Source organism: Phaenicophaeus curvirostris, chromosome 2, assembly GCF_032191515.1.
Source record: "Phaenicophaeus curvirostris isolate KB17595 chromosome 2, BPBGC_Pcur_1.0, whole genome shotgun sequence".
Taxonomy (NCBI): Eukaryota; Metazoa; Chordata; class Aves; order Cuculiformes; family Cuculidae; genus Phaenicophaeus; species Phaenicophaeus curvirostris.
The window spans coordinates 43,097,458-43,107,983 of NC_091393.1; the positions used below are offsets into that span (position 1 = coordinate 43,097,458).

The 10,526-nt window shown below is 38.4% G+C and overlaps 1 protein-coding gene across 2 annotated transcripts in view; it reads left to right on the forward strand.

Moving 5' to 3' along the window:
- The window catches only part of NKAIN2 (sodium/potassium transporting ATPase interacting 2), a 538,479-nt gene extending 533,108 nt beyond the window's left edge, over window positions 1–5,371 (forward strand). The window contains exons 7-8 of one of the 2 annotated variants that reach the window (XR_011336973.1): window positions 3,424–3,690; window positions 5,100–5,371. Coding sequence is in view for 1 of the 2 variants with exons in the window: in XM_069851804.1 (XP_069707905.1) it covers window positions 5,100–5,109 (10 nt within the window). In the remaining variant the exon portion in view is untranslated. The remainder of the gene's footprint in view (window positions 1–3,423; window positions 3,691–5,099) is intronic. The other variant, XM_069851804.1, reaches the window with a different exon arrangement.
- Window positions 5,372–10,526: the final 5,155 nt, after the last annotated feature.

Genomic DNA, 10,526 nt, shown 5'->3' on the forward strand with positions numbered 1-10,526 from the left:
TTCTCAGGGTGGATATAATGTGTCACAGTTGTTTAAATAATACCCAGCTCTCACCTGGCTTTCCCCATTTTCATTCAAGCAGGCTCCATTGAGAGGCAATGAGAATTTGGTGTTTTAAAACTAGTCAGATATGACAAAACTTGTTTGCAAAAAAGTGGGTTTTATTAAGATTTATCAGAACAGTCCTGACTGCCCAGATAAATCTTTCTTCACTACTGCACTCTTTTGAAATGTTTCTTATTTACCAGCACTGGTCTACACAGTAAAAGCACAGCACAAAATGACTCACAAAGGGGTGGCATTTATGTTTTTCCTTTGTTTCTCTTCTGAATCTCTCTTTTGAGGTAAAGAACTCAATATAGGCAAACAGTATCCATCCCAACATATACTTCCATTCACCCTCGAATGTAATTTTTTTTCTTCTGATTAGTGGAAGCAAGTCTGCTAATGGATTAGTGGATTTTTGCATGGAACTGTCATTTACTCCTTTATCAGTGGTACAATAAATTCTGTGGCAGTACCTAGGACTCTAGGATTTTCATGAGCTGCGCAAGCAGCTTTTTAATAATCTCAAATTACAACAGTGCATATCTCCAAAACCATCTTAACTCCAGGTTCCCATCTGTCTGTACTCAAGTAAAGAATTTTCACCTGCACTTTTGGCACAGTGCTGTGCATTTAGAAAATGTTTTTTTCCTTCCTAGTGTTATGTGTGGCTCATAGGTACTTAGAACAATTCTAATCCTATTTCTTTCTCAGTATACCATACCTTGTCATCAACATATGGAGCCCTCTAGCTACGATATTATCCCATTCTCTTTGTACTCCCAGTGTCTCTTGCAGAACAGCAGATTGCATTTACTCAGCATCTTCATACTGGAAAGAAAGCTAGGCCTGTGGAAAACAAGGCAGCAGTATTTTGACGCTTGTAGCTGAGACAAAGAGATATATGATTAATCCGCGTAAACTGTGTTCTGCCGTATTTCAGTGCTGCAAGCTCACTGGAGTACAGGTGATTTTGCTGTCTCAACGGAGAGACAGAAATCAGTGTGTGAGTTGACGCTTTGCCCAATCAGCTCACAGAAGCATTGCCATGTCCCAGCCACAGCCAAGCAAAGACACTTCACGTTTCCCTCTGACTGTATAGTATCTGACAAGGTTCTCTAGAATCGCTACAGTCTGTCCTTAAATAGCTTTTATGGCATTTAGTGATACCTTTCTGTTATTTACAGCTAAGGCACACCAGGAACACATGCATATGTATTCACACTGCAATTGCTCTGTGAATGTAGACAGACCATTAGGTAATGGAGTGATAAATTCGAATGTCAAATTAATCAAGCCATGGTCTGATCTGCTTGTAGCACAATTTACAGCAATATTATGTACTGGAAATCAAAACACATTGATACGATAATAGCAGGCTATACATGATATTTTAAACCTTTATTTGTTGGGAGGAAGGGTTTGGTTCCCTAGGGATTTTGTTCACCAAAGAAAATCAGTGTTAGCCTCTAGAAAATCCAAGAAAAAAAATATACTGGATTTTTCATTAATCTCTGGCTAATGTCGCCAGCACTTTACAATGCTCAGCATCTTTAACGGTGACTAAAAGTTAAGAATCATTTAACATCGTAAGGGAGAGGAGAGGGAGAGGAGAGGGAGAGGAGAGGGAGAGGAGAGGGAGAGGAGAGGGAGAGGAGAGGGAGAGGAGAGGAGAGGAGAGGAGAGGAGAGGAGAGGAGAGGAGAGGAGAGGAGAGGAGAGGAGAGGAGAGGAGAGGAGAGGAGAGGAGAGGAGAGGAGAGGAGAGGAGAGGAGAGGAGAGGAGAGGAGAGGAGAGGAGAGGAGAGGAGAGGAGAGGAGAGGAGAGGAGAGGAGAGGAGAGGAGAGGAGAGGAGAGGAGAGGAGAGGAGAGGAGAGGAGAGGAGAGGAGAGGAGAGGAGAGGAGAGGAGAGGAGAGGAGAGGAGAGGAGAGGAGAGGAGAGGAGAGGAGAGGAGAGAATTGACCTTCTGCATTATGAAGTTCGTTGTCATCCTCTCATCATTGTCCAAGTTACCATATCCATCCAGGATACTGTACCCATACACAACCATATTCATATTCATATTCATATAACATTTCCATAACTTTATCAACTGCTACTAAATATCTTTCAATCCATAGATGGTGGAGGATATATTAAACATTATTCTGTCTAATTCCTACAAAAGGTAAAGAAAATAAAATTAACTTGTTGTCACCTCTGCATCTTCTACTATTCAGACTCACACTGGGTGCAATTCATGTAGCTTTGGGTTTATAAGAGAAATAGGAGGTAGTTGCCTTTAAATCATCCAGTTATTAACAACATCCAAAAGCACAATAACATCTTTCTTTATTGTTGGTGATGTGATCATATCTGCATGCTGGGCGTGCTATGGAAGTGAAGGACAGTGTACGGTTTCGGTTTTGAAGAGCTTACCAAAAGAATATCAGTATCTAATGGCTGTACATATTCTGTCAAAATGCAAATTTCGACATGTATTTCAGTAATATGCACAGAACCCCCCTTCATATGTTCACTGGGTCGATTCGTATACAGAAATATTACAAATCTGAAAGACAAATAGAGTCGTGTGGGAGGTTTCAGTTATTACCCACATACTGCTTGCTGATGTGAATTGATTTAGTGGATTGCAATGACAGAATTTAATCAACACAAACTTTTAATTCAAAAAATCAAATCAAAAAAATTGATGTAATCAATTTTAACTGTTTTGTACATGTGCAGATTAATTGTCATCCTGAAGGAATGTTTGGTTTAGTAATTGCTAACTATAAAGACACTGTTTTGTAACCAGTTTCCTCCTGTATGCCGACCTTAGCACTGCATTTTTTTAATTCAGAGGTTATACTGAACTTACACAAACTTACATGTGCAATTAAATAATTGTAGTGATCTATTCAGGATCCTCATATTTACATTTCTATTGTGTGTTACCTAAAGAACTATTGCTTCTTATTTATAAGTTCTACTTATAAGCACATTCCAATTTAGTTTGAATATACACAGTACATTGGCATGGAATTTCATCAGTTATGCCAAACTATATTAAATTAAAAGGATACTTTAAGGAAAAAAAATCTTATTTATGAAAAAGAAGCATTATCTATAGATGATGAGCTAAAGTGTCTATCTTTGGCTACTGTTTCCTTAAATAGTCTAGAACTACTAGATTCAGGCTCACTTTGTTTATTTTCTCTATATTTTAGGTTTTTAATTTCAATTACAACTGTTCTTATCATCTCTCCTAATTTCACATTTAATTTAAATCAGCTTACTTTTTAAAGAGAAAAATATATTCAGTTTATGTTTTGGGGAGAATTCTTATCATGACATTTATCTACCTGTTATAAATGGCTGTTTTTATTATTATTTAAGTGCCAACAGCGTGCTCTCTGCTGCACAAGCCAAGAAGCCTAGACAGTCCCTTCAAAACGAATACGCTTTTTAAACAGAACGGGACAGAACTGAAGCTCATATGCCTCCTTGCAGTGTGGCCACAGCTGATGTACTAGAAAGCAGCTTCCTGGCATTCTGTGTGGGAGAAGGCAGTGCTCATTTCCAGATCATAGGACAAGAACACAATAAGATGGTGGAAATCAGTTGTCAAGAGAAAATTCGGCTCTTGGGAGGTGACCGAGGAAGGTGACTGAACAATCCATGGCACTGATTCTGTTGCACATGAAAAAAACACAATTATAGTTTGTGAGAATGCATTGCATGATCACTGCTTTAAAAACAGTAGAAAAGAGGGAGGGGAGAGATATTTTTCTTTATGTTTTTCACAATAAACTTGTTTGCTCAAGAAAACAAGAAGTGAAGCAAAAAATAGTATGCATAGATAGTATGCATGTCTGATACTTAGGCCTAATACACGAGAGAAATTGCTCAAAAGCAGTTCAGCCCTGAAGCAGAGCTTGCTTTCCCTATATTCTGTGAAGGCTGAGAATGTGTACATTATATAAACACACACATACATGCATACACATACTGCATATGCATACAAATATACACACCCATATCTATACAGATCCCTTTATATATATGTGCGTGTGCATATGTATATATGCCCACATGTGTATTTTGCTACACAAAACTATTGATAGGCATTGCTTTTCATTAGAAGGCACTTAATGATATTTTCTGGCTAACAGTATCTACATATCCGCAAATGTTAGAGGGATTTCAAGTCAATTCCTTGGGGACAGAGGCATGTAGGAGGTGTAAATGTATTTGTCTTAGTACTTGGTCCCTTATTTTCTCTCTGTTGTATTTACATGGGCATTATGCTGGTCCTGGTCTTCTAGCATAAGGCTGTAGATATTTGTCTATATATTGCACATATTGATGGTACTATTATTTTACCATTCACTTAGAGAATAAATGAAACACAAGCAAGACACAAAACCCAGCAACTAGAGTATGACTACCATGACACTCAGAAAGTGCACACAGTGCAAATCTGCTGTGTTATCTCCTTAAGATTCATGTTTGTGGGATTCAGACATCATGGGCAACTTTTGATTTAAATAAACTACCAGCAAAGCCTTTTCTTGCAACCAACAATATCTTGTCAGATTTAGACTCAAAGCTGGAATTAAAAGCCGCAGATTTGGGACAGGACTTTTCAAGTGTACAGGACTGTGGCACTCTCACATGCACTCTGTTTTGTGAGTGAGCCTCGGGTGACTTTACCATGCACCTGTGAATCAGCCATTCTGTCCTGCATACTGCATCACTTCTTGCTTTTACAAAGACAGTTAAATTTCTGATGGATTATTATAATTCAGGTCATCTTATTCTGATTAAATATTGCTCCTGCCTAGAATGGTTTAGAAAACCTGTGCTCAGTTCTCTGATGATGTTCCAGAGCAAACCAAGTGATCACCTGAGCAAGCACCTTGTCTTTCTGTCCTTTTAATCTTATGTGTACCTGAACCATTACTGGCTAGTGGCATACACTTGCTTGCTAAAGGACACTAGAGCAGTAGAGCAGTGATCAGAAAGATATATGGTGGATTATAACTATGCTTCTTTTTCTGTCTTTCTTCTAGGTCAAAGTGAATGACGTGGCTACTCAAGGTGGGCTGGAGGACCTCTCAAAGAAACTGTTTCAGGATGGCCCCCCTTTCTTCAAAGAGCAAAAAATTATCCAGTTTTTGTGCTAAAAATAAAAAATGCTGATTGAACAGAAAGACAAAAAACAGCAGACACCTTCAGCTCCTCTTTCTAACAGGTACTAAGGCAGATGCCCTGGACCCCCACCTTGGACCTCTTGCCTCCCAGCACCAGAGGGTCAGAGCAGAGTTGTTGATGCCATCTTCTTGCTCTTCCCTACCCACTGCCAGCACAGCCTATCTGGATTAAGACATGAACCCAGCCCGTTCGGTGCTTTCAGAGCCCACTCCACACTCCTGGCCATGTTGAGTCTCCTTAGTCAACAGAACAGTAAAAATACCAGGATGACCCTGCAGCAGAAATCAATAAACAGCGCATTGTTTGCCCTGAAGGCTGTACAGTTCATACTTGCCTTAACCCTACTGCATTGCACATCAGAGAAACTCCGTGCAAGCTTTCTGAAGTAACATCCTTTAGGCTTAAAATGTTGCTGTTAATTCTGAACGATTTCTAAGTCGGTGGTTTTCTTCTGGTTGTTTTTTTGGGTTTTTTTGGGGGGGGTGTTTGGTTTTTTTTCATGTCAGGGAATAAGGCTCTGTTGCTCCGTGGCTCCAGAGCAACCAAGTAGAAAACTGCCAGCTGTCTGAGAAGTGCATTACTCTTGAGGCTCTACAGTGGTCAAGAAACAGTTTATAACGGTTAATAAAAAAAGAGACCTTTTGGGGGTCGGGGTGGGGAAAAGGGTAACATTAATAATTGAACCTACCGGAAATAAGCAGCAGAAACAGTGCTTCTTAATCCCGCTGTTTTTATTTATCGCACTGTAGGTGCTTTTATAGCTATCTCTAAATGTCTTTTACTAACCACAGAGACATCTGCAGATTTCTATCAACAAAGGCCAACTGAATATGTACTAGCTATGTTTACTCTTTTATATCTAATTTCAACTGAAAAATCTCTGTGAGCTTTTTTTTTTCTAATTGCACCATAACGGATCTATATATTTTATTTTTTTGTTTCAGTTGGGGAGGGTGGGGAGGGACTAGATGAGTTGAAGAAATATTGGAGAACTTTTTGTGGTATATTTGGGGGATATGTTGTGTGTTAGAATGTGTATTTTATCTTCCTGTATTCTTGTGGCTGAAAAAAATACTGTGCTGTTACGTAGTTGGCAACAAGATGCCTTTGGGAATTTTGCTAGTAGGTCAATGTGTATATGAAATACTCTGAACTCCTAGGAACATATGTTTTGTTCTACATCTGATCGTACTTTCAAGCTCTTAGGTGGCTATCATTAGGAAAAACCCAATATTTTGCTCAGGCTTTTCAGAAACTTGGATTGTCATTGTTTCTTTGCTCAGACCTTGCACAGGCAAACACACACACCTACCACACCTGAGGTGACCACATAGCTTTTGAGGGCAACAAGGAAGGTCAGTGCTTGGAAAGGCTTGAGTTGCCCCCAAGCATCTCTCTTTTCCTTACTGGCCAAAACTTCCTGCCTGCACAGCTCCCGAGCTCCCACAGCCTGTGCGCTCGCGCCACTCATCCATCCCTGTACAAACCAGTGCCCTTTGCTGTGTCTGCATGGACGTACGGTGTCACAAGCAACAACTCTGGACAATGACAGAGGAACAGGCATTCACCAGTGAAAATAAGATATGGAACATGTCCAGGAACTATACGTACATTTATTGAGATTTTTATATACATATATATATATGTAAGATTTTGTGTGGATGTCTATGTTTATAAAGTACATGGGAACAACTATTGACAGGGGCTGCATAACCCAGGAAGCATCTGATGTGCAGGGTCAAGGACTCCAATCCCAGATCCTCCTAGAGGTTTCCTGTATGAACTAGGCATGTCTCCTAGGCCTGATCCTGAAAGTCAGTCATTGCTCATTTACATCTCAAATTTAAATCTAAATTTTCAGACATGGATACCTGAAATTCTGAGATTATTAGGGTAGAGCTGCTTTGCACTCCCTGGAAAATCATGCAAATTTCAAGCATCAGGCTGAAATTTCCCATAACTTGAAAAATTTCAAAAATTTTGACTTTTATGTGGTATTAAATACAGCAGTTGTATATTATTGAACACCATGCAGAGGTTTAACTGTAATCAAAATGTCATAACAGGGTATTATAGCTTTCCCTGTATAACAATTAATCAAAATCATATTTCTACAAAAATAATTTTTTAACATGAAAAGAAACCAGTTTAGGCACCTAAGCAGTGATCTAACTTTCAGAATATAATTTTTCATATCTTAGAGTGATTTTGCACAGAACAGTGACTACTGGTAGTTAGCAATTTTAGAAGTCAAGCAATTTAATGAAGGGTCTATGTGTAGTTTTTAGGTCTGGTTTTAACTTAAAAAATTTTGGCCTTAATTTCTCTCTGTCTTAGTCTTCCCATCTATAAAACTGGACTAATATGTGCCTCACAGGTTTTTTTGTGAGGTCTGAATTGTTAATGTTTGCAAAGTGATTAGGAGATAGGAAGCACATCTGACTATTAAGGATTACAATGTAAATGCCTATTCACACATTACATACAGAGTAGAAATACAGTCACACACAGTATACATATATATATGTATATATGTACATGCATACCTATATGAAGTCGGTATTCATCACCCTGCTTATGTTGCAGTTCAAGCACCACCATTAAAAAGGAATTATGACTGTTGACTACTAAACTAAATGATTAGTGAACAGATCTCTTCTGGAAGCAGTTTAGAGCACAGTAATGTGAGAATATCTGGATGACATTTTTGATTTGTACAGCTGTATCCTCCTCAAAATCCAGTAAAGAATGTTATTTTTCTAGGCTGGGCTTTTGTTATGAACTGAAATATTCAGAAGGTAAGAGATACAATCCAAATGTGTCTTTTTTTTTCTTTTCTTTCTGGCATTTGTTAATTCTGAATGTATTTTTAACAAAAGTGATTTTTTGACTTACTAGTGTAATTTGCATTTAAAAAAAATAAATGGAAAAAATATAGGTTTCCAAGCTATTCATGGCCCTCTGCTGCTATTCACAACTTACGGGAAACAGAATTACTGTTCCCAACTGAGCAACAATACAGAATAAAGAATCCTATTACATTTACATGATGACAATGCCGATCTGTGCAGTGCAAGGATGTGACAGCACTGAATAGAAATTCCCAGGTCATGACACCATTTTAACACTGTCATAGGTAGCAGGTATTTTCATTATCACTGACAGTAAAAGGTTCTTTTACAAGGCTGACTGCAATACTCTTCACTTAGAAAACAAGAGGGTTTTGCCCACTCAACAGAAATTTTAAGCCTATGATAGGTTTACAGTTGCCAACAGTGTTAAGTATTGCAGAAGTAATCCTTGTCAAGAAGGAGCTATGTAACATGGATATTTCCACTGCATTAATATTCTCTTATATGCTGTTCATTGTCCCTACACTGAAATGATGAAATCCTGTCTTAGGTAATGTCTTTATAGAGTTCACATACATTGACAGCTTGCCTGAGGTCATTTAATAAAGGCGGAGCAGCACAGTATACATTTCAAGACACTCAGTCATGCTCTTGTTAAGTCTATTCCTTAAAAAGAGAGTTCATTACTTATTGGCATTAGGATTTTTAATGCCATCATTAAAAAGCAAGTGATACTTTTCAGTCAAGTAAGGAGAAATGGTTTGTGCTCCACTTGATTAATTTAAGTAGTGGTTGCAATACTCAACTGCCATACAGCATTTGACAAAGGCTACTGCAGTATGTATTGATCCCTGAATGTCTCCGGATAGGAGTGACTATTAACTCAGTGTCTGAAGGTCTTGATCATTTCCACTCTCACTCTCCATTTGAGCACAACGATGACAAGCAAAGCAAAGCTCAGTACAGCATGAATCCTTCCAGTCTGCAATATTTTTATATCCAGTACTCTGTTTCTTTTTTCAATGCAGTTACTCAGAGAATGAAGATTTTCCTCACAAAGATGGAAAAAAACCATTAATATACTATGTGTATATATTGTTTTCTTTCTACTGATGAGTCTCTTCAATACTTCAAAATTGATAGACTCCTTGAGTTTGTTTTCTAGCTAATCTGAAACTAGTTTCTTTCCAGTGCATGTCGATTGGTGACAGACACTAAAGGTGAGTCAGGTTTTATTGAAGAACCAGTGCAAAGAAATGCTGCAGACAGCTCCATGTCCACTGTTCCTTGGAGAAGGATGTAGACAGTTGTTATTCTAAACAGTCTGCTCCAAGTTATGTGCAATATTAAATGTAATTACCATGCATAAAATAAACTACCCTTTAGACCACCATTACGCATTCACATATAGAAGTGATACAGAACAGAATGAGCCAATAAAAGATGTTTTCTTCCTGTAGTCACTAATACACTTCATCCACAGTCACAGACTGGAGAATTCAGCTCTATTCGGTTTTGTGTCCTGACAAGTCCGTCTGTTCAGATTGTCACAAAGAGGGGCAATTGCATCCAGTTGGAGATGTGACCTTTGGATAACTGTGTGGGATGAAAGAAAAATGTACCAAATATAGAGTTTTAGGCAGCATCATAAATGCAAGCATTACGCATCTCTCCATTTGTACGAAAGAAGGGTCTTTTAAAATGGATTCTTCCACTATCTCTCAGAAACCAACTGAGATGGATAATGTCTTTTATTATTATGCAAACATCTTCCAAATCCTGCAAAGATTACTGAAGAGTCTTTACATTAGACTCAATCAAAACACTTTCTTTTCTGTTCTCTTTTGAGGAGATGATGTAGCTCTTTTGCCCTTCAAATGCCTTGGTATTATGATTTTGGATAAATAGGAGCACAGTAAAACCTGAAAATTAAAAAAAAATGCTTGCGGTTACCTCTGATTCAAAAGTAAATCTCAGGTACAGAAGTCAGACTTCTGCATTCACCAGTGGAAGAGGATCTTTGCTGCCATTTGTTTCTTAATTACTTTTCTAGCTTTGCCTTTGTCCTGCTGGGAAATAGGTTATGTGGAGCTAAACATGAAGGAGCATGTTCATTATTCAGCTTCTGCTCTTCAACAGCCTTCTGTTCTGCCATACATATTCTACTCACCCTTATTTCATACATATTTCATTACTTTCTCTGTGTCACCAATGTCCTGTCCTATTCTCACTCTCCTCCCTCAGTCTGAACTCAACTCTAAACACTCTCCCCATATTGCATACTGCCTTTTGTCACATCCATTGTTTCAAACTCTTCACATAATGATGACAGAGATGGAGGACTGTGTCACAGTGGATATCTGCGAAACTGGAAGAAAAGGAAGCATGAAGGTTATGTATGTCCTCTGAAAGGCCCAGATACAATGAGACACT